The 27698-nt window shown below is 45.0% G+C and overlaps 1 protein-coding gene across 5 annotated transcripts; it reads left to right on the forward strand.

The window, feature by feature from the left end:
- The first annotated feature begins 216 nt into the window (after positions 1-216).
- si:dkeyp-121d4.3 (uncharacterized) lies at positions 217-26899 on the forward strand. Of its 5 annotated transcripts, XM_061227938.1 has the most exons (19): positions 224-310; positions 631-1143; positions 1412-1528; positions 2630-2787; positions 2975-3017; positions 4127-4258; positions 4704-4805; positions 5372-5611; positions 6358-6495; positions 6984-7124; positions 7710-7829; positions 10158-10385; positions 10677-10814; positions 11671-11778; positions 12764-12873; positions 13330-14158; positions 14284-16548; positions 16852-16942; positions 19600-20493. In XM_061227938.1, exons 1-19 carry the CDS (start codon positions 296-298, stop codon positions 20187-20189), a joined length of 6078 nt encoding a protein of 2025 aa, XP_061083922.1. In that variant the 5' UTR covers positions 224-295; the 3' UTR covers positions 20190-20493. The 5 variants fall into 5 exon arrangements, with proteins under 5 accessions (XP_061083924.1, XP_061083923.1, XP_061083921.1 ...); XM_061227940.1 differs by lacking the exon at positions 19600-20493 and adding an exon at positions 24946-26899 and having other exon boundaries at positions 217-1143; XM_061227939.1 differs by lacking the exon at positions 19600-20493 and adding an exon at positions 21722-23880 and having other exon boundaries at positions 217-1143.
- Positions 26900-27698: the final 799 nt, after the last annotated feature.

Consider the following 27698-nt stretch of genomic DNA (forward strand, 5'->3'; position numbering starts at 1 on the left):
TATTGGCAGACATTTTGTCAATGGGCATAAAATGAGTTGGAAACCCCCATGGGTTGCTAAAATATCAACGTAAAGATCCCGTTTTGTTTTGCCTTTAAAAGTCCAGTCCGACAGTCCGACTGAATTGGCGCTGCACTGAACTCTATGATACGCTAAAGCCTCTATGGTTGGCTGAGGGCGTGCTTTCCGGTCTATATGCAGATTTTCCCAGTGAGATCAACATGAAGTTAGACAGGAAGATTGGGTATAGCGTTTAAAGAATTTTATCAAATCGCTTATCAATTTACAACGTCTCATGTTGGAAAAGCAAGTACGCGCCTTCGCCCGTCATTTCAGGTCCTCTGGAAATTAGAATGCAAAGTTGGGTTGTGACAAAACAACTTTAATCCTCTGTTTTGAAAACTATCACGCTAACTTGTTAGCATTTTTAACCATGCTACGTGCGCCCATGGCGCTGGCCGTGGGAATAGATTCGAGTCAAACGTAATGTAGATATTCTACTGAGTTTTGCCTTTTCTGGGTTTAGCTAAATTAGACATATCCAAACTCTTTGTGTGGACACAGGCCAGCATGGTCCGTGGTGGTCGTCGGAAACGTAGAAACGATGATGGCTTTTATCCGCCGGAACAGGGTCCTCCGCTCCCGATGTGTCCTCCTCAACCACCGCCGCCTGGTTGGCATGGGCCTTCCTTTCCGGACGGGCATCCCGGCTACCCTAATCCTGATGTGAATGTAATGGATGATTCAATGGTCTTCCGGCCAATGATGGAACCGGGTTATGGACCGATGGGCGACCCGGGATTTGGGCCAGTCGGCCACGATTTTAGGCTACATTCTAATCAATTTCATGGACCAAGACCTATGATGGAGCTCGACTATGTACCTATTCCCGACATGGGACCTGGACCAGTAATGATCAGAGACCTCGGTCCACTACCTGACCGACATATAATGCCCGAACCTCCGGAGTTTAGAGGTTTTGCGCCGCCTTTTGATGAAAGGGCCGTCCCTTTCGGGCCGGTACGATGTCCCCCTGCAATGGGCGAGAGATGTTTTGGCTCTGCAGTGAGGCCGATGGAAGGGGGCTTTGGGACGGTAGGCGAGAGAGAATTATCTTCCTCGTCAATGCAGGGTCCAGACCAGGTAAGGCAGAGTTACTTGCAAATAGCACATAACGATTTTGAGTGATAACTTGCTAAACGTTTTCGGTGCACGTTTGCTAGTACAGTTTGCCAGTTAACCAAGTAACGTAGGCTACAGTTATAGCGAACGTGCATAATTGATCATACGTATTTTCACAGTGTGGGCGGGTTCAGTTGTGTTAATTAGTTCGTATTCGGAAAACGAATAGCTTACTTGTTGCTAACGTAACATGCTTGTTGCTAACGTAACATACTTGTCAAATGCACAGCGTGCCATGTTCTTTGACGGTCCGAGAGAATTTCATGGACCCCCTGATCAAGATATGCCCCCAGATCACGGCCTCAGTGCAAGAATAATTGGACTTCCAGGATGGGTGGATACCTCAGTAAGTCCCCGTCTTGTATTGTCCTGGATTTTTTTTATGTCTCGTGGCAATTGCAGGTCATTAACAAATAAAGACGCAGTTTTCATAACGGGCAACCAGTCTAGACACTGTAGATATTCCTATTTAAGACTCGGTGATGATGTCTATTTTTCATCAATCAAGGTCAATCATACATTTTACTTGAGGACCCTGAGATAGGGATCCTGTAAGCAAGTTTGCTACGTTAGAGTACACCTTTTAATTGACCTTTTAGTCCAACATTGCCATTGTCCCAAAAGCAACATCCACACCATCGATGTGGTTGCCTTTCTATTGCCTTACAAAATGTGCTGTGAAATTATGATATTGGTGAGTTATAATAAAAGTGTGGTATTAAGTTTGTGTAAAAGTGGCAGTACATAGGCTTATATGACCCACAAGACCAAGGTGCTTTGTCTTTATTTCTGAGCTGGCTTAAGAACGAGGGAATAATGTCAAAATACCTGTGGGCCCATTTCTGTTCCAGAAGAAAGCAACACAATCACTGGACTCATTCATTAGGCCCATTATACCATTTGAAGAACATGGTTTAATTTTGATTGGAAACTTTCTAACTTACCATCAACCATCTACAGAATATATAACCCGTTTTTTGTAATACAAAGTCGAAGAGGCAACTGTTTTGGATGTTCTTTATTGACACACCCCTGGTCGATTTTTCACAGAATGACCCAAGGGATAATTTTTAAGAAATCGTGCGTGTGTCTGTCTATTTGTCAGTACCGAGATAAAGTTTCTTTGCCCAGCCGAAAGGTTTATTTACTCAGTGCAGACTTGGCGGTAAGTAGAACAATATATATGTGACTGAATCAGTCTAGATGGCGATAAGTATATGGGTTGACGTGACTGCTGAGCATTTATATCCAGAGAGCGTGCTGGTCTGCTTATAGTAGTACTAAACTGTATTGCATGTTATATCCCCCCTTGCCGCATATAATAGTGTGTGAGAGTGTGAGTGTGAACTGGAGTGCGTTGCTTTTGTACTGCTACAGTGGTCTAATGGAGGTTATTCACCGGTGGTATCCTAAATGGCTCTCAAAACCCCTTGTCTATTTTAACCAGATGCCCCCCCCCGGACATCCCCATGACCACCAAATGACCCCCAGGCTGCCTGGGCCTCCCGTCCCTGAGCCTCCCCAGGCCAAACTGCTGGACCCCCCCGTCCCCAAGAAGCCAGAACCCCAAAAGAAGCCAAAGCTTCCTCCAAAGCTGAATGCTAAGTAAGCTAAGTGAATGGATTCAGTGGTTAGGCTGAAGGAAGTGATTACAGATTACAGATATAGATGATACTATTTTATTTTATTTTTTTACCAGATAATGAACTAGGAACCAAAGGATTTTTTCTTATTAATGGGGAAGCTGTTAACTATTTTTAAGCTGTTCCGTAACATGTCACGTTTGATTTAGGCCTCCCCCTGGACGATTTCAAGGGATCATCTCATTTGTTGGGGTATGTGGTGTCTGATCAGTTATTATTTTTTTAATTTAATTAAGACCCTTGATTGTTTGTGCTTTGTTTGTCCTCCACCTACCAAACAAAATATCACCTGCTTGTGACTGTTAGGGAAATTCCATTTTCATATCTCAGTGAGCATCGTCTGATCAAACAGGTCCACAGCAAGACCACATTTTTCTTGAGAAAGACTTTCTGATTTATTTGCAAATAGATACAGAAAGTGAGAGTGCTTACGGCTCTCTGATTTGAAACACACTTACAGTACGATTTTTATACACAGACTCTGTGTTTTTCCACAAGGGCAGATTCTTAACAAAAACGAGGAAGACATGCAGCTGGACCTAGGAGTATCAGTGTTTAGTCTCCAGATAAATTCTGACCGTGCCATTAGATCGGAATGTGCAAGCAACCCCCTTCTAAGAAAAGCAGAGACATTAATTTCACAGGCCTTGCTTGAGAGAGAGAGACAGAGGAAGATTCTTAGTCTAAATCCATATTTATTATAGAGCATATTTCCTAGGCACTTAATTCAGCATACGAGGTCTAATTTGTAATAGAGGTTATAATAAAAGGTTATTTTTACTCGTAATTATCTCTGTTAACACACACTGTAGGAAAATTCACAGAACAAGATGCTCTTCATACTTTTTATGATAATCAATCACAAGTCAAAATCAGACTGAACCGTCAAACTGTTAGAGTTGAGCAAGCTGGTTCCTCCACACTCTTAATGCTTTGTGCCAAAGGTATACCAATATGTATGCGGCCTATAATCAATGTATCACATGTATTGTTGTGTCTAGGAAACGACAGCTGGTGTTTTTAGGAATGTTTTAGGAGGAGTTATGTTGAACACAGTGTATAAAATGGGTGTAAAACTGACAATCGAGGTTCAGTTCTGCAGAGTTGATCCGGCTTTGTGCACTTGTGCGAATAAAGTCTGACTTTTCTGAAGAGCTTGCTGCCGTGGTGTCTTTTCCCTCGTGAAGTTGTTTTCTACAAATTGAAGATTCGACTTTGAATTCTGTATATTCCTAGACACGACAACACATTGTCAACTAAGGCAATGACCCTTACTTGACCATACGCCGTGTCCTCTCTAGTTGGAGTACGGCTTCATTGAGCGGGATGACCTGAAGAAAATCCACTTCAGCTTTGAGGCCTTTTGGGGAGATACAGCGGAAATGATCCCAGGAGTCAGAGTGCAGTTCACTGTCTACAAGGACAAGGACACGGCAAGCCTCTTTCTCTTTCTCCTTCTCCTTCTCCTTCTCTCGTGTGGTGCAACAGAGGTAGTGGCCCTAGCCATCTCCTCAGTGATTTCAATTGTGGATCTCCACCCTTTGGAACGTGTGTTGTCACCACAGGCTGTTAGTTGGATTTGATTATGTTTACTTGCAGGAAAAAAAAAAAAAACATAAGGACATAAAAGCATTACGTCATGTATAAGATGAAAGACAATTTGTGAAGAGTGGGAAGAGTCCTCCCCTAAATTATAAACTTATGAGGGGGGGGGGGGGGGGGGGTATAAAATGTAAGGCGTACAAAAAATGACAGTTCTAGTAAAGACGGGCACATAATAGTAATTCCATGTGTGGGTGTGTGCTTGGTATGAGTGTGTGGCCATGGGTGTGTAAGCTAATTTCCCCCCTCCCCCTACTTCTGTCCTGGTGTTCTCAGGGAAAGGAGTGTGCGACTGACGTTGTGGTGCCCCCTGGTGGCACTGAGGAGGTGGACGGCGAAATTCTCTCCGGTGTTGTCACCAAATCCCCCGAGTGTCAGGTGAGCATAAAAGCCCAAACCACGTCTTCTTTTACAGAAATGGAATGTACTGAATGTGTTGGCAAAATATTATAATATTCACAATATATACGAAAATTCAGCTTTCAGATATTGCAAAAATATAAAATACTGAGATTGTAGCCTATACGATTTGGGACCTGCTGATGTTGACCTTTTCAAAACTGAATATGGTGTCTGAACTGTGGATCAGTTGCTTCAATGCCAGAGCAAGTGATTTCTGCTGTGATTTTAGAGGTTTTGTGGCTACCACTGAAAATTTCAGTGTGCCACAACGTTTGTTGGAAGAAAAAAAAAAAAACTTTTAGCCAGTTTGTGGAACAGATTAGACTGTAGAGTGCCTAGCTTCAGAATTTGTTGATTGGAAACAAACTGACGATGCTTCTTCATATACCCTGACCAAGCCAATTCTTAAGACAAAAATAAATTCAGGATGTCTGCAGATGTGCACAAGTTTTATTACTATTTTTACATGATTGCATTTCTTTTTAGTCAATGAGAAGGTGGCCTCAGGGGTGTTTTTCTGAGCAGTTTTGCACCCCTTTAAGGCTGATGCAAAGACCCGTAAGCTGACCTTGCCCAAGTACGCGGGCTGCATCCAGGCAACTCTGTTCAACGGCGAGAAAGCCGACCTCCCCTTCACAACGCACGACTACATGCCCACTCTTCTGATGGCCGACCACGTCCAGCTGAACCTGCTCACCGACCTGGTCACCAAGGAGAGGAGGGCCACCAACATTGCGCTCGTGCCCAATACCTTTCAGTACACTAACGAGAGCCGAGAGACGGTAAGACTCTCAACTTCTCTGCACAAACTAAAGAACCTCACACCAAAACATTAATAAAAAAATTAAAAAAACATTTTCGCAGACCTTTTGCATCCTTTTGATGCACTGTTTAGTGCATGGCCCTGCACTCTGGTATCTAATCCGGACCATTGCTGGATAGAGTTGCATTTTTATGTTGCTTTTCTCACACTCAAAGCGCTTTACAGTCATAAGGGGGGAAATTCGCCTCAACCACCACCATGGAGGTGGTGTAACGGCGGCCATTTTGTGCCAGAATCCTCACCACATATGGAGGAGGAGAGGGAGAGGACAAGCCTTTTTTGCCAGCTAAATCCGGATGATTAGGTGTCAGGTTGAAAGATCCAGGTTGGAAATTTAGCCAGGACACCGGGGAACCCCCTTCTCTTTGCGAAGCGTCTCATGCGATCATGGGGACTTTGACGACCACACTGAGTGAGGGCCTCGGATTGATAGGAGGGTCTCAATCGACCAGAATGGCAGCATATCAGATCACAGGCAGCTTTGTGAATTAATTGGCAGTCGATTGCCAAACCTGGGAACACTATTTGCTTACTACACTGGATTTACTGGCCTTACCTATCCATACCACATTTCTGAGATATTTGCAAAGCACAGATCACACACACACAAAAGTTTATGGCACCTTTTGCCTAAGTGTGTAGTCATATTACATTTCCCAAAATGCAATGCCTACTGAGATTTATAACCTAAACCTCTTCCTGCAGGGTGTTGTCATGAACACGAAGGACGGCTCTGGCTCCATCATGTCTGAGGAGTGGAGTAACCTTTGCTTTGATTCTTCTGAGAACCTGAGTGAGACTGAGCTGAGAGTAATGGATGAGGTGGAGTTCACGGTCTGTCCTGTGAGTGCTGATTTTCTACATTGCTGCTTACTATTTGGAGAACCTAAATCCTTCCCTCAGGTTAAAATGACGTGCACTTTGTCCCCCAGCTCGTAACTTATTGGTAGAAAAAAAACTGGTGAGGAATCTGCAGGACAAAGCTAGGTTTAACCCAAATACATTTTACACTTCCCATCAGCCATAATTTCATTTGTCCTGGTATATATTGTCAATATATGGAATTTCTTTTGAAAATATGATAAATATATTTCACAGCTTGAATACAGATTTCAGGAGTAAACCAACTTTGGAGTATACAGCTGTTTAGCAAATTAATCCAGAATAATAACAGAGAAGAGTAATCACTCTGGCTTTCTATAAAAGGAGTTTTACATGCACCCTGAATTGAAAGTTTGTTTAAAAAGAATAATGATTAGATTTATTGTCCTCCTCCGTAAGCCATGTAAAATGAATTGGGTGGTAACCCTTGACTCTCGCTGTGCTTGTAGGTGAGCGGTAAGGAGCAGCCGAAGGCGATCAGAGTGAAAAGGCTGCCGGAGGGGACGGTAACGTTTGGGAAAAAGACCAGAGCGAGGATCGCCGAGGCCATGGAGAAGAACTCCACGAGATTCACCATGGAGAAGGGCAAGGTGAGCTGAGACATGGATCTCTGTGGCCCCCTGTGTCAGTAAAAGTATGTAGTGTCCTATGCTGTATGTAATGTCGTATGCAACGTATTTATTGTCGTACGTGTGTAATTGCATGTAATGTTCTAGGTTGTACTGCAGTGATGTAGTTAATTCCCAGATATCAAGCTCTCTTCTTGGCTTACCATCTGATCAAATTCTTTAATAATAATAATTATTGGCAAAAACGATAGCAATGAGTGCACAAATGCCGCAAACTTGTAAAAATTCAGTAATATACAGGGGTGGCCTGCAGCGTAGTGGTTAGGGTACATGACTGGGACACGTAAGGTCGGTGGCTCTAATCCCGGTGTAGCCACAATAAGATCCGCACAGCCGTTGGGCCCTTGAGCAAGGCCCTTCACCCTGCATTGCTCCAGGGGAGAATTGTTTCCTGCTTAGTCTAATCAACTGTACGTCGCTCTGGATAAGAGCGTCTGCCAAATGGCAATAATGTAATGTAAAGTAAATAAGGTAGTGCGTTTTTTAATATAATTGTTTTCGGCCAGTATTGAGTACCACTTGCGACCCTCTCTGTGCCCTGTCCAGTGGAAAGCGGTGACCGCCGAGGCCCTGCCCCAGAGAACCGTGGTGTTTGAGGACGTTGACGTGACGCAGTACGAGGGGACGATCGTGACCACCCTCGCCAAGGCCTCCGACAGGATGCAGGTACTTCACCGTTCGGGCGTGAAAGAAGCCGGAGTACTGTATGGTGTCTGCCGGGCGTCTTGCCTTTCTGTCGGGATATTAAAGTGGCCACAGCTTGAAAATCATCCAAGGTAAGAAGCCCGTCTTGGGTAAACACCGGACCACATAGTCGCACAGCAGGGGTGAAAGGAAGGCTGAATTAATTTCTTGACCTTTCTTCACAGCAGTTTCTGCTCTTAATTCTTTAAGCTGCCCAGTCATTTATGTCATCTGACATTTTTGCTAAAACGGAATACAGCCCATTACCTGATGTATGCAAACATACAAACCGGAAGCCTGTGTAATTCATCTTTATTAATTTCACAATAGGGAAAGGCTGTGTGGCAATATCCTTTGGAAACATCACTTGCCATGAAAGTCTTGTTAAGCCCTGGTTTCAAACTTCTTAAGACCATTTTTCAAACTGACCTGAAATGTATTATGTATTTATTTTTTAATTGTATTTTTTAAATATATATATGTGTGTGTGTGTGTGTGTGTGGGTGGGTGTGTGTGTGTGTGTGTTTGTATATACACACACACACACACACCCACACACACACACACACACATATACACAATTTGTTTTTTTTAGTGTTTGTATCTGTACAGTACTGTGCAAAAGGCAGGTGTGAAAAAATGCTGTAAAATAAGAATGCTTTCAAAAATAGAAATGTTAATAGTTTTATCAATTAACAAAATGCAAACTGAGTGAACAGAAGAAAAACAATTAAATCAATATTTGGTGTGACCACCCTTCAAACCAGCATCAATTCTTCTCGGTATACTTACTTGCACTAACAGGAGCTAATGATCATCAATTTAATATGTAGGTTGAAACACAATCATTAACTGAAACAGAAACAGCTGTGTAGGGTGAGGAATGGCCAAACTCTGCTTCCAAGGTGAGGTTGCTGAAGACAGTTTAATGTCAGAAGTCATACACCATGGCAAGACTGAGCGCAGCAACAAGACACAAGGTAATTATACTGCATCAGCAAGGTCTCTCAAATTTCAAGGCAGACAGGGGTTTCCAGATGTGCTGTCCAAGCTCTGTTGAAGAAGCACAAAGAAACGGGCAACGTTGAGGACCGTAGACGCAGTGGTCAGCCAAGTTAACTTAGTGCAGCAGATGAAAGACACATCATGCTTTTTCATGTCCAGCAGTGTCATCTTCTCAGAATTGGCAGGAACCAGTGGGACCCAGGTACACCCATTTACTGTGTGGAGAAGTCTAGTCAGAAGTGGTCTTCATGGAAGAATTGCGCCTAAAAAGCCATACCTCTGACGTGGAAACAAGGCCAAGTGACTGAACTATGCACGAAAACACAGGAACTGGGGTGTATAAAAATGGCAGCAGGTTCTCTGGACTGATGAGTCAAAATGTGAAATATTTGGCTGTTGCAGAAGGCAGCTTGTTTGCCCAAGGGCTGGAGAGCAGTACAAGAATGAGTGTCTGCAGGCAACAGTGAAGCATGGTGGAGGTTCCTTGCAAGTTTGGGGCTGCATTTCTCCAGTTGGGGATTTGGTCATAATTAATGGTCTCCTCAATACTGAGAAGTACAGGCAGATGCTTATCCATCCTGCGATACCATCAGGGAGGCATCTGATTGGCCTTAAATTTATTCTGCAGCAGGCCAACGACCCCAAACATACAGCCAGTGTCATTACGAACTATCATCAGTGTAAAGAAGAGCAAGGAGTGCTGGAAGGGATGGTATGGCCCCCACAGTGTCCTGATTTCAACATCACGAGTCTGTCTGGGATTACATGAAGAGACGGGAGCATTTGAGGCTGCCTAAATCCACAGAAGAACTGGGGCTTGTTCTTCAAGATGTTTGGAACAACCTACCTGCCGAGTTCCTTCAAAAACTGTGTGCAAGTATACCCAGAAGAATTGATGCTGTTTTGAAGGCAAGGGGTGGTCATACCAAATATTGATTTGATTTAGATTTTTCTTCTGTTCATTCACTTCTTCTGTTCATGAATTTTGTTAATTGATAAAAATAAACTATTAACATTTCTATTTTTGAAAACATTTTTATTTTTCAGCATTTTTTCACACCTTCCTAAAACTTTTGCACAGTACTGTATATATCCATCCATCCATCCATTATCTGAACCCGCTTATCCTGATCAGGGTCGCAGGGGGGCTGGAGCCTATCCCAGCATACATTGGGCGAAAGGCAGGAATACACCCTGGACAGGTCGCCAGTCCATCGCAGGGCACACCATCCGTGCCGCCACTACTGTATATACATATATAATATAAATGTATGTATGTATGTATGTATTGCTCTGTTTGCGTAGGGACAGGGGGACGCTGAAGCTCTCCCAGGCCTCCTGGTTGCCATGGTAGCGGGCAAGGATTGTAATCTGCCATTTGGCTCCGGTGACGTCACTTCAGAAGCCACCATGATGCCGGGTGACCGGGTCCAGTTCAACATCTGCACCAAGCGCAGCACCAAGGCCGAGAGAGCCACCAACATCGAGCTCCTACCAGACCGCATGAACCACTCCCAGGAGCAGCGCGAGAAGGTAGGGAGGGGGGAGTCCCATTGGTCCGTAAAGGAAACTTTATATAATTGTCATTTATTCCGTTTAAGTTTGGCCAGGCTCAGAGGTTTTTCGGTTTCATTACCGGGTGTGGTACTGCACTTGCCTTGAGAAAGGTACTCGACCTGAATTGTTTAAGTAAATATCCGTCTGTATTTAATGTATTAAGCTGTGTAATTTGCTCTGGATACAAGCTAAATGGCTCTGTACACACAGATTTATCTTGGTGGGTGTACTGTAAGTGCTGACCTGTCTTTGTCCCCCACCCTCCAGGGTATAGTCATGGACATCAGGGAGTCGTTTGGATTCATCCGCTGCTCGCAGGACCCTCAGCTCTTCTTCCACCTGAAGGAGGTTCTGGAGGAGAACAAGCTGAACCTCATGGACGAGGTTGAATTCACCGTCACTCCGGTGAGCTAGCTAACCCTATTGGTTAACTTGAACAAATACTCGCAAAGCCCTAGAAAGACGAGGCAGACGTTGCGAGATTGCCGGTTGATTTAATCTCTTGTATCCAGCCCCAAAACCTTCTGAAAATTGCCTCTGGACCCAGTCCACCCCTTCCCTCGAGAGTCTCCTGACTCTCTCATTGTAAGAATGTATGGTGATAAATTCCCTTTGTGTTATGGTGATCTAATGTAATTCAGCGTTACTTAACTCCGTGTCCTGCAGGCCGTGATGTCTGCAGGTATTTGCTTCAACTGTGTGCTACACCACCGGATTTCACAAATTAGCTTATCTGAACCAAGCAGGTAAAGTAATTGCTGAAATCAGGTGGTGTAGCGCACGGTAGGAGCAAATACCTGCAGACGCTGCGCCCTGCAGGATGTGGAGTTCAGTAGCGCTGATATAGTTATTGAAGACTTGTTACAATGAAACTCATAATTTGAATAAATCTACATTAAAAAAACTATTTGAAATTTGTCTATTGTATAGACTGTATTACATGTGCAAGTCGTATTGCATTTGCATTCTAACCAACAAGTTTTTAACTTATTGAAGAACGTATGCACTTGTAGTTGCTTTGGATTAAAAGCGTATGCTAAATGACTAAATGTAAAATGTAAATCTGATTTGTAAATTCCATTATAGAACAGTCCATCTGCCCTCTATGCTCTCAATTAGAAATGAAACAAAAGGGAAATGTCATTGTTTTCCTGTTACCTTTTCGAAAAGTAAATATACACTGGTATCTGGTTGTTATCCAGTTAGAAACACTACAAGTGTAAAAAGTAAATAAATAAATACTATCTATTCTCCACTGCAGGCCACAGCAGGGGAAGGGAACCAGGCAGTGAGGGTGAAGAAGCTGCTTTGGACTGCCTTCAGCTCCACGCCCACGCTGGAACGCCTTGGAGCACCAAGCAAAGAAAAGGTTTCCTCTCGCACCACTTGGGCTTTTTCCATTAAAGAGTTTAAATCGCTACAACTTCATGCACATTAGCCAAGCTATAACTCTAATGGGAAAAACAAGTTAATTAGACAAATGATGCGCCAGGCTAATTTGTTCGCAAGAGGTGGTTTAGAGTCGATCTAATTTTATTTAGTGCAATGGAAGATCCTTTTCGAGATACAAGGGCGGATATCACAATTTAAACGAGCCCCTCTTCGTCGGAATTCCATTATTTGCGTGAGGCAGGTAGCCTAACGACTTCAGCTAGCTTCAAAGAGCCAAGATCTTGATGTCTCACTGAGTAATTGGACATGACACAGCGGAGACACTGCTGTTTCATGAGTTCATTTGTCAGTGAAGAAATGCATAGCTATAGCCTACTTTCATGCACCGTACAGTTTAGCTAGTAATCGTTAGTTTAACCTTTCATTAGGTCAAATAAGTTAGATTTCTACAAATGAATGGCACCGCTTAATAACGTTACTTGTTATCAAACTAGCTAATGATTTTGGTGTGATTGACGCGCATCAACATTATTACGTCAATGTAATGCTCTATCACAGGGGTCGGCAACCCTGGTCCTGGAGAGCCGCAGGGTGTGCTGGCTTTCGTTGTTGCTTGGCATTAATTGATCAATGAAAGCCGTTGATTACACTTCAGGAAACTTGGTTTCTTGGGTCTGAGTCGCTTGCTTATTTTAAGGTGGAGACGAAAGCCAGCACACCCTGCGGCTCTCCAGGACCAGGGTTGCCGACCCCTGCTCTATCACCATATTTATTTTGTGGAAAACCGTTCAAAGTTATAGCGATACCGGCACTAATTCGCTACAGATTGTAATGGAAAAAGGCTATCTATATGCTGCTGTGAGGCCAGCTGGCTGACTTCCATTGGTTCTTTTCACAGTGAAAACTTTGAGCATTTTACCTTTCATCTTTTCTGACTCTTCCCCTGCAACACCTGCAAACAGAAGAAAATGACCATCAAACTACTGAGAGACTCGGTGAATGATGAAATAAAAAACTTGAAGGTCAAAATTGAGGCCTTCAGCGCAGAAAGTGCCACAGACGAAGATCCTATGTGAGTTTTTACAATTTACAGTAGACTTTTAAGGTTTTACGGTCTGCATGCTTTTATGCATTTAGTTGCTGCCACATGATTGGTTGATTTAAATATTAGCACTAACAAGCTGGTGTAAAGGTCTACCCATTAAAGTGATCACTGAGTGTATAATTAACAATTGGGGCGATGTTACCTCAAGAGGTAAGACTGGTCGTCTGGCAGTCGGAGGGTTGCTGGTTCAATCCCCCACCCTGTGTGTCGAAGTGTCCCTGAGCAAGACACCTAACCCCCAATTGCTCCCAACAAGCCGATTGGTACCTTGCATGGCAGCCAGCCGCCGTTGGTGTGTCAATAAGTGAATGAGGGGCATCAATTGTAAAGTGCTTTGGATGAAAGTGCCATATAAATTCAGTTAATAACAAATGGTGGGGTCGACAACTGTTTCACTCTCCCAAAATCCCTGTTGTCTCATAGAGAGCCCCTGAGCGAACCTGCCAGTTCAGGTAAGCAAGGGGCGGGAGACTTTATTCCACCAACATCCAAAAATGATCTCCAGCCAGTGAAGATGGAAGAGGAGGGCAATGGCATCGAGGGTCAAGAGAAGAGCTCTTCCGGCACGGACACGCCCAGGCAGAGTAAAGAGGTGGGAGAGGGCCGAACGCGCGGGGACACCGCAGACCGCGGGCGGGTCACGCGGGCGGGAAAGTACGGAAGCCCCCACAGGGAGCACGGGAGGAGGCGTAGCCGCAGTCGCAGCTCAGAGCGCGGTTACAGGCACGAGCGCCGATATAGACGCAGTCGGAGTCGCAGCCGGGAGAGGAGCGGGCGGGGCGGCAGGAGGCGGAGCCGCAGCAGGGAGCGGGAGGACTCGTACAGCAGGAGGCGCGGCAGCGGCGGCGGCGGCAGGGAGTCGGCCAAAACGGGGAGCCGGGACGGCAGCGGCCGAAAAAGCGACGATAAGAACGGTCCTCTTGTGCCGGACAGAGGCGGGGAGCCCGTGCCGAGGCTGTATCCCAAACCCGTCGCTCAGGAACTACCCAGGTCTGAAAATATCCTGGATGAGGAGCTGTCCCGGAAGAAGCGGGAGCTGGAGGAGCTGGAGGAGCACATCGCCCGCAAAAGAGCCATCATGGCCATGGCGCAGAAGGGTCTGGCCCTGAAGGGCCAGGCTAAAAAGGAGGACTCCGAGTCTGGCTACTTTCCGCCTCCTCAGGAGCCCACAAGTGCTGACAAACCCGCCGCCAAGCCCATGAAGTCCATTCTGAAAAAACGGACCGAACCTTTCGTGGACTTCTGCGACCAGGTCTGTTGTTGATACTGCACTTCTTTTTCTGTTAATGTATTTGCTTTGAATGTGAATTAAAAAAATAACACATTTACTGATTCTTTTATTTTTTAATTTTTAATTTGAATTTTTTTCCCCCACAGAGTGAAATCCCCAAAAACCTCCCTCTCAAGTCAAACTTTGAATCTCAGTCCGGCTTTGGCTCACCCCCTGTAGACCATCCTCCTTTCCTCGATACCTCTGAGTCTTCCTTTAACTCGCCCCCTGACCGCCCTCCTCTTAGCCAATCAATACCCCAGCGTGAACCCGTTTGTCACCCTCCTCGTAGTCAGTCAGCCGCTCACAAACTCCCTTTCCACCAGCTCCCTGTCTGTTATTCTCCTCCCAACCAGGAGGCCCCTGCCAAGAGCACCGCTTCCACTCAGTTTGAGGGATTCCTCCGGACCAAATCGGTATCCCAGTCTGAACCTGTCCATCAGCCTCCTCGCAGTCAGTCAGCTGCTCACAAACTCCCTTCCCACCACCCCCCTGTCTGTTATTCTCCTCCCAACCAGCAGGCCCCTGCCAAAAGTGCTGCTTCCACTCAGTTTGAGGGATTCCTCAGGACCAAATCAGTACCCCAGCCTGATTCTGTCCGTTACTCTCCTCACAGTCAGTCAGCTGCTCACCAGTCCGCTTACGAAGGGCCCCCTGCCGGTCGTTCTCCTCCCAGACAGCAAGCATCCACCACAAGCGCCGCTTCCACCCAGTTTGAGCGATTCCTTCGCACCCTCAACAAAGGTGTGGACGCCTCACTCCTCACTTCCCTTGTTAAAGAGGCCAAGGAGGAGGCTTTGACCCTTGAGGCAGTGAAGTCCCACATGCCACCCCGGGGTGAGGTCCTCTACAAGGATGAAGATTCGCACGAGGATTCGCACAGGACGACTACGGAGGAGCCGGACGATTTCCTGCTGCCCCACGAGAGGGCGTTTCTCGATGGCGGTGGGTTTTCGCGCATCGTGGGAATGAAGCACGGACCGGAAGCGAAGGAGGACAGCTGGAGGGAAGGCGACGTGGAGGATGAGGAACGCTTTCTTTATGGGGAGGGGACCGTTGAGGGGGAGCATGGGAGTGCGAAGGTGGAGGCGAAGGAGGAGGTGGACAAGAGGCTGCGGGAGCCAAGCCAGACCGAGGAGGAGCCTAAGCCAAGGGAGGACAAGATGTCACACTACGACAACATCCAGAGCCTGCTCCAAACCATTGGCCTCGACCTGGACATCTCGGAGGTCAGCAAGCTGACGGACAGAACCCAGGAGCGGCTCTATGGAAAGAAGCAGAAGGCCAGGCCGCCTGGGCAAGCAGGGGGTGAGTCCGGACGGGCGGCCAGCAGGTCTGGTCGGCACCGTAGTCAGACGGACTCTCCTGCCTCGGACCGCACCCGCTCAATTTCCCCGGCACAGACCTCTCACCGGGAGGTCTATATGAGCCACCATGGTGCCTTGGAGCACAGCAGCGTGCACGACAAGGAGAAAATTTCCGCCATCGTAAAGATGGTCCGAAGCATGCAACGATCTCATTCGCCCTCCCGCTCAACCCCCTCCTCCACCTCCACCTCCTCCTCTTCCAAATATTCTCATGCACCCAGTGAGCCTTATTCCCAGTACCAAAACGCTCCCGAGCACGAGCACACATACAGCCAGCACAACGCCACACTAACGGCCTGGAATAACGTTCCCCTGCAGCCTGAGGTGCAGTCATCCTCAGCTTACTCGCAACACCCAGGCTCCTACATTGACTCGCAACACTCTGGGTCGTATGCCACTCTGCAGCACTCGGGATCCTATGTTAATCCTCCGCAGTCGGGATCCTACGTTAATCCACAACACCCAGGGTCCTACGTCGGGCCACCCTCAACTTTTGTAAACGTTCCAGTGAGCCCCCATGCAATGGCCACATTCTTACCCACCCATTCTCTTCCCAATGTACCCTTGGCTTCACCAGTGGGGCTGCCCTCCCTGCCGCCCTCCACATTCGTCAGCACCTCTGTGCAATTACCCCCTTTTGTTGGGCAGCCACCTCCAACATTCACAGGGGCTACATCCTACTACCCACTGCACCCCTTACCGGGGGTTCCTGTAATGCCGATGGGGGCTCCTACCTTCCCCGATCCAGAGCCTGTTGCGATGGAATGGGAGAATGACTACGAGGAGCTGGTGACTACAAGGTCTCGTTGTCTCAGGGTTATCCAAAAGGTCCATTTACCCGGGCAGAAGGTCAAGACGGTCTCAAATTTGAAAGAAGTGACCATGACATGCAAGCAAAGCTCAGTTTCCACTCTGCCTCCATGTTCTGCCCCCTCTGAGTCTACGGAGAAGAAGCAGCTGATGACTATATCGGAGGATGACATCAAAGCCAAGCAAAAGAAAAGGGTAAGGGTGCTCCGCCCTCTCTCATGAAGTGATTTTACACAGACTGTTAATTTTTCACTTTGTACAATTTATTGCTAAAATGGCACAATTAGAATTTTTGCAAGCCCTTCATATAACATGATTATATGTTTATCTGAACATTTGCTTGTTTAAAAAAAGAGAACAATTATGGATAGATTGACATTTACACGGCAGCCGAATTTTACATTGAACATACAGAGCCACCTCCTAGAGTGCTACTGAATTGGAATGTTCAATGTCCACGGTTGTAATTAGCATGTCTTGCTTTTCTGTTGCATGCAGCTGGAACAGTTCAATGAGAGAATGAGACGGAAGAAGGAACAACAGAAGGAAGCTATGAAGTCTCGTGTAGAGAGCCAGAAAATCCCACCAGGTACCTTTTTCACATCATGAACCAGCCTGGTTGGTTAGTCTTAGCTGGTTGGTCACATAGTTGCCATGAGTATCAACATGGATTTTAGGAAATTGTGTCCATGTTCACCCAGGATCATCAAATCATGGTCCTTAAGGGCCAACAACGGCTGGTGTTTCACCTTTCCGTTACCTGGGTGTCAGGTGTGACAGTCTGGCCAATTGGTAGCACTAATTGTTCAGTTAAATATGTATTTATTAATAGCATTTTATTATTTATGAATTGCTATTAGCAATTACTATTTAACCAATGCTATTACAGTGCAATATGTTTTAGTCCTGAAACGCAGAAGAATTGCATCTGGAATCTGAAGGTGAAGAAAAATGGTCATCCTCAAGGTTTTTCCCCACCAAAGTGGTCGACTATTTTGCCGGACTCTTTTTTTCCGTGGAGTGAAATCGGGCGTAGCCAATGTTTTGCATTCATTTTTTAATCAATCCCTTTATGCGACTTTCACACTGCGGCAGAAGAATGTTCTCAACCTTTCGTCACTGGCAGCGAGTGGTACTCCATTCGGTCACTTAAGAAAGGTTACCGTTCCAGCTAAAATAAACTTGTTGTGATGGGCATTTCTTGACATGGCACTGCACAACGCAATTTTGAGCAGAACATTTTAAATGCACGAGGACAGCAGTGGATTCACACTGTGATCGCTTCTACTGTGAATGCGCTTCAACAGGGCACCCTGTTGTACGTCAGCTAGAAAGGGTGCAGTTTCCATTCAAAGGGATTGATATGTTGGAAGCTAGGCAAAGAGAGATACCGAGTTATTACTGCAGTTACAACTGGTTGTAAATGTCATTACACAAACCTATAACGTGCAGCATAATGTTATATGCACGAAGGAATTTGAGGATATAGTACTAAAAATAGCTTGATAGATTTGAGGTTGTAGTTTTAAATGTAGCGTGCCATAAGTATTGTCCAGGAGTATTCAAACCCACGGTAAGTACATGGTTTAGGATAGGGAAGAGTAGGATTGTTGAGCTAGGTTTGAATAGGTAGGTTTGCACTCGCAAAAGATAGACAGTGACACAGCAGACCTAAACGTAGTGAGGAGCTCATTCCACTTCTGGTGGGCTAGAGCAGGGAACAGACCAGAGCGAGAAAAGGGACCCTTTCGGTAAGGGATGGTGAGTCAGACAGGGGTTGCAGAGGAGAAAAGTTTGGCGGGAGCGCCATTGTTCTTCTTGCCCCATAGGTGAAGACCAGAGTTTTGTGGCTTTTGGCCTACCTTTGGTTGTTGGTAACTACAAATAATTCCACAGCTTTGGATTGCAACCGTTTTTTAAGATGAGTGTCAGTTGTGGTCCGTTAGTGTTGTGTCCTTTGCAGTTACCCATCATGCATCTCAGTCACGCCACACAAACTTATGAATGTGAAGGGGGCGACATGGCTCAGGCAGTAAGAGCAGTCGTCTGGCAATCGGAGGGTTGCTGGTTCGATCCCCCGCCCGGGCTGTGTCGAAGTGTCCCTGAGCAAGACACCTAACCCCCAAATGCTCCTGACGAGCTGGTCGGGGCCTTGCATGGCAGCCAATCGCCATTGGTGTGTGAGTGTGTGTATGAATGGGTGAATGGAGAAGCATCAATTGTACAGCGCTTTGGATAAAGGCGCTATATAAATGCCTGCCATTTACCAAGTCACATGCCAGGAGGTTGTAGCCATCAATTACCTTTCAGGACCACGGGGATCACTCGATAAGAGGGCGCCGAAAAACTAAAATCGTGGACTCAGAGGTCCCAAATCCTCCGCAATTTCTGTGATTTGCTTTGGGAGCTCATGCCTAGAAACATGGCAAAAATCATGTGGCGGGCATGGATGGTGCAGTGGGTAGCACTGCCGCCTCAGAGCAAGGAGGTCCTGGGTTTGAATCCCGGTCGGCTGGGGCCTCTCTGTGTGGAGTTTGCATGTTCTCCCCGTGTTGACGTGGGTTTCCTCCAGGTACTCCGGTTTCCTCCCACAATTCAAAGACATGCAGGTTAGGTTGATTGGAGAGTCTAAATTGCCCGTGGGTATGAGCGTGTGAGTGAATGGTGTGTGTGCCCTACGATGGACTGGCGACCTGTCCGGGGTGTATTCCTGCCTTTCGTCCAATGTATGCTGGGATAGGCTCCAGACCCCCTGCGACCCTTTTCAGGATAAGCAGATGGATAATGGCAGTTAAGATAATAGATGGATGGATGTTGATTTCATCACAGCGCCTGTCTTTGAGCTGGCGTCCCGATTGTTCAGCATTACAGTTACAGTTGGGCTGAAGTGCCGTACCAGCTCTTGGCACGAGATTCTACTGAGTGACGGAGGTGTCCGTTTCCTCCTTCGCTGCAATCCGTTGTCCGTCGATGCCTTAATAGAAGTGTTGCCCGTTCATGCTTATTGGAACTGTGCTGAACGCTTCCGATATCAAATGCTGCTTTGTGTGTTTGCATTAATCCGGTGGATTATTGTGCCCTTAACCGCGCGTGTCTACGCTGCTGCTTGGCGCGAGGCTAGCTTCGCTTAGGGAGGAAAAGCATGGGAGGCGTCGTCGTCACACATCCGTGGTCGAGGAACATCGACCGTCCCAAAAAGCCGGCTGCGCACAAGGTTTAACATCTGCTGTTGTTGCATCTTTGCAGGTAAGACCTGCACAGAGGTAAAGAATGTGTGGGTTTGTGGCCACTCTCTGGTGTTTTGGGCGGAGAAGAGGGCCAAGTCGCCAGAGTATGGAATGCAACTGGGCATGGACCCCAGCCGGGTGCGTGTGTGGTGGAAGGGCATGCAGGGCATGACCTGGGACCAGCTTCTGCCCCAGCTCCTCAAGCTCAAGGGCACCTGGCCCAATCCGGACGTCATCATCCTGCACCTGGGGGGCAACGACCTGGGCAAGTCGGACCTCGGGGTGCTCCTCGAAGCCGTGCGGAAGGACATGGCGTCCCTGCGCGGCATCTTCCCCGACTGCCTGCTGGTGTGGTCAGACATCCTCCCTCGGCGGTCCTGGCGCACCGCGGAAGACGCCGACGCGATGGAGAGCAACCGCGCCCTGGTAAACAAGAGGGTGGGGGCGGACGTGATCGAGCTGGGCGGGGCGGTGGTGAGCCACCGCAACATCCGCCCTGGCTCTGATGCCGGACTGTACCGGCCTGACGGGGTCCACCTGTCGGGGAAAGGCATCGACATGTTCAACATCGACCTGCAGGACTTCCTGGAGAAGTGGGAAGAGAAATGAGACGCTGATCCACGTTAGGCGAAGGCCTTGAGCTGTTGTTAAATGCTCCTGTTAATTTCCTGCTCATTACTAGATGACAGTTTTACTATTGTAAGGGCAGTTTTTGTTATGAAGGTAGCTCAATGCCTGTACCAAACCATTAAGCTGTGAAGGTAATGAACAACTGTACTGCCAATCCTGTATTCATTTGTACACACATGCAATGTTTTATGTATTTTTTTTGTGTTTTCTTAAGAGGAAAAAAATGAAATGTGTTTTGTTAATTTGAAATTATTTGTATTTTTCTGAACAATAAAAAAAACCCCTGAAAACATTCAAAGCATTCTCTTGGTCTGAATGACCAGTTTTCTGTGGATTTTGATCAAAGGCAATCTCTAAATTGACCCAGCTTTTTGTTTTGAAAGGCTTTGACTCCAGTGATGATTTGACAAGTTTTTCTTGAATCGGCAGTGGAAGCTGGAAGCTATGGAAAGGAAAGGGTTTCCTCCCCGTCTTCACAGATCCGAGTGGTGATGCGTCGCACGTGTAACACGGAACTTTTGCCGTATTGAGTTTTTACAGCAGTGCCAGTGCCGTCTGGAGCTCACAAGACCAATGAGTATCTGTTATTTTAACTGTTGAAGGCATGACCGTGTCCATAATTGTCTGAGCCAGTGGCTGTGAAATACTCAAAAAGAGCTGATGATGGGATTGATGTAGGTGAACAGTCTTGAGATGAGTCTATAGTCTGAATGAGGTGTGATGTACTAATGCCAAAAAAGTGAGTTGTAACTGGTAATGTCTTGCCATGTTTTAATGTGCATGTGCACTTGCGGGGGCATTGGACATTTGTAAAACTGTGATATGGACGTGTGATTATGATGGTATGTAACCTACTATGTAGCTAGTTTAGCTATATTATTTGGTATTTGGTACTCTTTTTTTCTTTTCTTTTCTTTTTTTTTAGCAGTAGTAATAAATAACATAGCTGGTATTTGTAAAACAAATCAATTTTGCATGCATGTTATGGATTTGGACTTGCTGTGCAACACTGAGTATTGTCTCTGAATCAAGAAAATTGTTGTTTCAAAAAGCTTGGTGTAGCAACATCTAAAGCCATAAATCTGTCTATAGATTTAAATTCATTGTGAAGTGAGGCCTGGTGGAGCCCTTTTGATGGACTAAGCAAATCTGCAAAAACACTTTGTGTACAGCTGTCATTGTTGGATCAAAATATATTTATCAGGTCAAGAAAATTTATTAAAATCTTTTGTTGGGCTACCCTCAGAAGATGTCAGATTTATTGAAAAATTAAGGCAGAAATTACAGAAATATTAAGCACAAAGTTCACAACAAACTATTTAAAACTAGCCTAGTTTTGTAGACTGGAAATGTTTAATCAAGTAGCGCATGGTGGAATAACAAGTGCTGCTTAATTTATACCCTTTTCCCCTCCGTGGATCATAGGTAAAATACTGAATTATGTTTTTTTCCACTTTGTGCTACCAGATACAGCTTCCTCAGTGTCATTTGTCATTTTGTCATTCCTGAAGCTGTCGAGCCAGTGCTGGTGCCTAGTTCTGAACCGGGAGCACACAGGAGTGACCCGTCGGAGGCCGGGCAAGAGAAAGAGGGGGAGGACTCCGGAAGGAGTGCGGGCGGCGAGGCCGCTGACCCAGCGGCGACGGTCGCTGTCCCAGCACTGCCGATCGATGACGCGGCGAGAGCGGCGCTACGGTGCAGAAGGACGGCGATGAGGAGAGCAAAGCGGAGGCGCATAAAAGAGAGGAGGAAGCTGGAAAATGTACTGGGGATGAACCTCATGGGGATGGACTTCGAAGAGTTTCAGAGGCAGGGGATGGACCCCAAAACATTCGCGGAGCTGGGGATAGACTATGACGCGTTGCTAACTGGATTGCCGAAGGAACTGGAGAACCCGAGTTGATCAATCTGATAGATACAGTGCCCTCCAATAATGTTTCGGACAAAGACCTATCATTTATTTATTTGCCTCTGTAATACAGAATTGGAGATTTGTAATAAAAAAAAATGTTAAAAGTGTGCACATCATCAGATCATAATAAAGGGCCTTTTTTTATACATTTTGGTTTCACCATGTAGAAATGGTATTTGTTGCAAATCCTTTCCATGCCATGACTTTCAGATGTCTGGGACCTATCGGCATCATCAGAGTCTGGATATCTTCTTTTCAGGTTTTCCTGCAAGCGATACTGAAACTCTTTACATTTCAGTGGATCTCTTGAAGTCATCAACAGGCCAAGGTATCAAATCGGCCTCAAACTACCATGATGGTGCCAGATAAGCAGTAGATACGAAAATAATCGTTTCTGGCAGCACCATTTGACACCTTGGACCCTTGATGACTTAAAGCCATTTAGCCAACAAATGTGTTCTATACTGTGTCAGCATAATTTTCAGCTAAGAGTTTTCACATCGCTTGTTTAAGAACCTGAAAATAAGATATCCAGACTGATGATGTTGATAGGTCACACATCAGGAAGTCATGGCATGCAAAGGATTTGCAACCAAATACCAAACATGACAAATTTAATTCACATAACATTGCTGTGTCCCAAACATTATGGTGCTCTGAAATGGGGGGACGATGTATAAGCACTGCTGTAATTTCTATATGGTGAAACCAAAATGTGTAAAAAGACCCTTTATTAAGATCTGATGATGTGCACTTTAACCTCGTGATTTTTTTATTTTTTTATTACAAATCTCTAATTGTGGTGTACAGGGGCAAATAAATAAATGATGGGCCAAATGTTATGGAGGGCAGTATAATTGCAGTTGAAGGGTAGGATGGGAATCAAGGTCAAGACTGAGGTCATGGTGAGGTCATGAGAGAAATGTGTGAGTGGCTTGAAGGAAGATGTCCTGGCAAGATGATGATGCTTTCATCTGGGTTAGGGCATTTTGCTTTAATGAGACCATAGGTGAGGAATAAAAGACTTGATTTTTGTAAGCTTATTTTTAGTTTGAAATTCTATGAGTATTACCATTTCAAAATAAAAATAAGCATTTCACCTACCTTGCTGTGAATGTGTTATTATTTTACTCCAATATAATTGTACTCATTGTTCTTAACAGGATATTGGAAAAAGCACTTGCTTGAAATGTTTGTTTTAATTTAGCCATTGAATCCCCATTGAGCAATGAGACTGCCGCTAATTCATTATTTTGAAAATGGGCCTGGGCAAGTCGGAACTCAGGGTGCTCCTGGCAGCAACAAGAGAGTGGGGGGGGACTTGATCAAGCTGGGCAGGCCAGTGGTGACCACATCCGGCCTGGTTCTGATGCTGTACCAGACCAGTACTGGGGTCCACCTGTCTGGGAAAGGCATCAACATGTTCAACATCGACCTGCAGGACTTCCTGGAGAAGTGGGAAGAGAAATAAGACGCTGATCCACTTTAGGCGAAGGCCTTGAGGTGTTGTTAAATGCTCCTGTTCATTTCCTGCTTGTTACTAGACAAATGTTTTACTATTGTAAGGGCAGGTTTTGTTATGAATGTAGCTTGCTGCCTGTACCAAACCAATAAGCTTTGAAGGTTATGCACAACTATACTGCAAATCCTGTATTCATTTGTACACACATGCAATGTTTTATGTCGTTTTGTGTTTTCTAAAAAATTAAAAGTGCAATGTGTATTGAACAATAAAAAAATAATAAAAACCTAAAAACATTCAAAGCATTCTCTTGGGCTAAATGACCACTTTTCTGTGGATTTTGTTTCTGAAAAGATCAAAGGTCATCTCTAAATTGACCCAGATTTTAGATTACCTTAGATTTAAGGTATATAGACCCCAGTGATGATTTTTCTTGGATCAGCAGTTATTTTAACTGTTCATTGCATGACCGTCTCAATAATTATCTGAGCCAGTGGCTGTGAAATACTCAAAAAGAGCTAATGATGGGATTGATGTAGGTGAACAGTCTTGAGATGAGTCTATAGTCTGAATGAGGTGTGATGTACTAATGCCAACAAAAGTTTATTGTAACTGGTAATGTCTTGCCACACTTTAATGTGCATGTACACGTGTGGGGACATTGGAAACTTGCAAAACTTTATGACATGGACGTGTGATTATTATGGTTTATAAGCTACAGTGTAGCGAGTTAGTAAGATTTATTTGTTGTATGCAACTCATTTTTATTATTTTAGCAGTAGCAAGAAATAACATAGCTGGATAGATGTATTTTTTGCATACATGGATTTGGCCTTTCGTGCAACATTTTATCTGATTAAAGAAAACTGTTGCATCCAAAAAACTTGGTGTAGCAATATCTGAAGCAATAAATCCGTCTAGATTTAAATTAATTGTGAAGTGAGGCCTGATGGGGCCCTTTTGATGGACTAATCAAATCTGCAAAAACACTGTGGAGAGCTGTCATTGTTGGGTCAAAATATATTTATGACGGCAAGAAAATTAATAGAATTCATTCGTTGGGTAAACTACCCCTAGAAGTTAACTACTGACGTACAAAATTCTGTCAATTTATTCAAATCCAAAGACAGAAATTACAGACATATTAGGCACAAAGTTCACAACAAAAATATTTAAAACTAGCCAAGTTTTGTCGATTGGAAATGTGTAATGAAGTAGCACATTGGCGTAATAATCAGTGCTGCTTAATTCATACCCTTTCCCCCTCCGTGGATCATAGGTAAAAGACTGAATTATGTTTTTTCACCTTGTGCTACCAGATGCAGCTTCCTCAGTGTCATTTCTTTTTGTCATTCCTGAAGCTGTCGAGCCAGTGCTGGTGCCTGGTTCTGAACCGGGCCCACACAGAACCGACCCGTTGAAGGCCGGGCAAGAGAAAGAGGGGGAGGACTCCGAAAAGAGTGAGGGCGGTGAGGCTGCTGCGACGATCGCTGATCCAACGGCGAGGTTCGCATCAGAAGTGGTAAAGAAACAGCGGATGGAGAAGCTGAAACGAAGGAAAGCAAAGCGCACGCGACGGCTAGCTCGGAAGAAGCTGGGACGGATACTGGGGGTGAGCATGGAGGGGATAGACCTCAGAGGGTTGGAGGGGATAGACCTCAGAGGGTTGGACGTCGCGGCATTACAGAAGCTGGGGATAGACGTTTAAGCGTCCAAAGCTGTGCCAGAGAATCAACCGAAGACTTCGAAGACTGAAGACGCTCGGCCGATGAATCGGACTGAAATGAGCGCGGTTGAAGGGTAGGATGGGAATCAAGGTCAAGACTGAGGTTAATGTTGAGCTCGTGAGAGATGTGTGAGTGGCTTGAAGGAAGATGTCCTGGAAAGATGATGATGCTTTCATCTGGGTCATTTTGCTTTAATGAGACCATAGGTGAGGAATAAAAGACTTGATTTTTATAAGCTTATTTTTAGTTTGAAATTCTGTGAGTATTACCATTTCAAAAATAAAAATAAGCATTTCACCTACCTTGATGTAAAAGTGTTATTATTGTATTCCACTACAATTGTACTCACTGCTCTTAACAGGATCTTGGAAAAAGCATGCACTTGAAATGTTTGTGTTAATTTAGCCATTGAATCCACATTGAGCAAGGGGACTGCAGCCAATTAATTTCTGTTTAAAATGGCACCGTAAGCAAAATGATGCTCGCGACTAGCAACTCCTGGGAGAAGGAAACTTGCCGGGCACTGTGGTTGGCTGAGTCTGCCCCTTGCCTCCTGTGAGTATGCTGTGATTGACAGAGCAAACAGCAGGTTCTTCTCTCCTCTCGACAGGAGTTGTGGAGCCTCTGTAACTTTGACCTTTTACCCTGCACCAATTCATAAGTTCCTACAGGTTGTGCTGCTATATGACATCGTACCACAGAGGAACCAATTTGGGAAATTAGGGGGAAAATTTTTCCTTTTGACCAACAAGAATACCGGTCATAGAACAACCTTTGTTCTGTTTTAAACTCTGTCCTTAACTATCTGTTATGTAAAGACTTTTTTCTTTTATTTTTTTCATGCTACCGATGGTAGTTCCAGGGCTGTCCGCTGTCAAGGCCTCTGATCTCAACACGAGACTGGGAGTGCTGACAGTGGTTATTGCATTTCTTGTGTACTTATGCACAGATATTTTTGTCTTTTATTTGTCTGTATTATGTGCGGTTATGCCATCTTTGTGTAAATCTTTGTGAACATGTCATTTTATGTCATTCTTGTCCTTGTAGAGAGGTTAAGCAAATTGTAAATATGTGCATATGTGTAAAAGCTGTATTTGTCACATTGGAAGAAGAGACTGTATGGTGTATTCCAACTGTACATGGAGAACCTTCCAATAGTTTTGCTATTTTGCTAATTCCAGCTGCTTAAATATTTGTCAATTGTCAGCAGTCATACCGGTAAGTCTAATCTGTCAGTTGGGGTGGGGGAGGGGGATACTTCATATTGTAAGATTGACTGGTGTAAAGAAAATCTTTCCAACTGCATACCACCCAATGGAACCAACACTTACAGCAAATCAAAGTGCCCTGCATCCAAGAGGAGGACACTTCCAAACGGGCAGTTTTTTTTTTTTTGACCATGCTGAGAATGGTCAAAGGAAAAACAAAGGAAAAACAATTCCCGCACATGGACTCCAGACTCCTCTGTTTCCCTGCCTCTGGCCACATTAGTGTCAACGTGTATTTTTCCTTTGTGTATGCGTGCGTATCAGGGTGTTTGAGATTTTGGATGGTTTGAAACAAAAATAAACAAGGCAATTTCACATTTTCCCTGGTCCTTATTCGTGTGCTTTCATACCAAAGCATTTCCATTATTGGATTATTATAAATTGAATCTGCCTGCAAAATACATAACATGGTCAAAGACATCTGGAGACCCATTGGTCGAGGGCTGTTTTTCATAGTATGGTCTAGGACCCTTAGTTCCAAAGGCAAATCTTAATGCTACATAAGATGACATTCTGGATAAATGCAGTACAATGCAATACATAAATGCAGGTAATTCCAAAGGATTCCCTTACTTTTTCTAGCCACGGTACCAGCATCTGAGACTTTTTGATGAATTTATGGTACTTGCTGACTGAAGGCCCTTGGGAACATAGTTCCAGTCACACCAGCTTACAGACAGTACATTCAAATTGTTTCTCACTACCTTTGTCAAGCATTCAACCTCATACAACTTGCACAACCTATGTCCTCTTAAGTGTTCCACGTCCTTACAAATTTCATTGAATGGTGATATTCTATCAAACTTCACAACATGGCCTCCATGTTGGGCCAGGAGCAGCCAAAGCACAAGACTGGCCTCAATAGTACACTTGACCACTGACTGTATAATTCTGAAATGGCTGGTACCACTAGAACTTTATAAATACGAAAAACAGTAAATTATCCCCAATAGCCTTTTAATCAGACCTCCTCGTGTCTGGATTTGCTCATAACTACCTCACACCCATGGCTTCGTTAAAAACACTCCACACAATAATAACAGTACAAATATTATTAATGGAAATAAAAATCCCCGTTAGGTAACCTTGAGTAGGGTTCTTATCCTGAACTGATTCTGT

This window comes from Conger conger, chromosome 18 (genome assembly GCF_963514075.1).
Source record: "Conger conger chromosome 18, fConCon1.1, whole genome shotgun sequence".
In the NCBI taxonomy this organism is placed as follows: domain Eukaryota; kingdom Metazoa; phylum Chordata; class Actinopteri; order Anguilliformes; family Congridae; genus Conger; species Conger conger.

Bases quoted from the DNA above. Each gene is read 5' to 3' on its own strand.
- si:dkeyp-121d4.3 (XM_061227937.1), top strand. From the start codon at position 571: ATGGTCCGTGGTGGTCGTCGGAAACGTAGAAACGATGATGGCTTTTAT. The intron at 7,125-7,709 runs GTGAGCTGAGAC...TGCCCTGTCCAG, and splicing joins TCACCATGGAGAAGGGCAAG to TGGAAAGCGGTGACCGCCGA. The intron at 10,386-10,676 runs GTAGGGAGGGGG...CCCACCCTCCAG, and splicing joins CCCAGGAGCAGCGCGAGAAG to GGTATAGTCATGGACATCAG.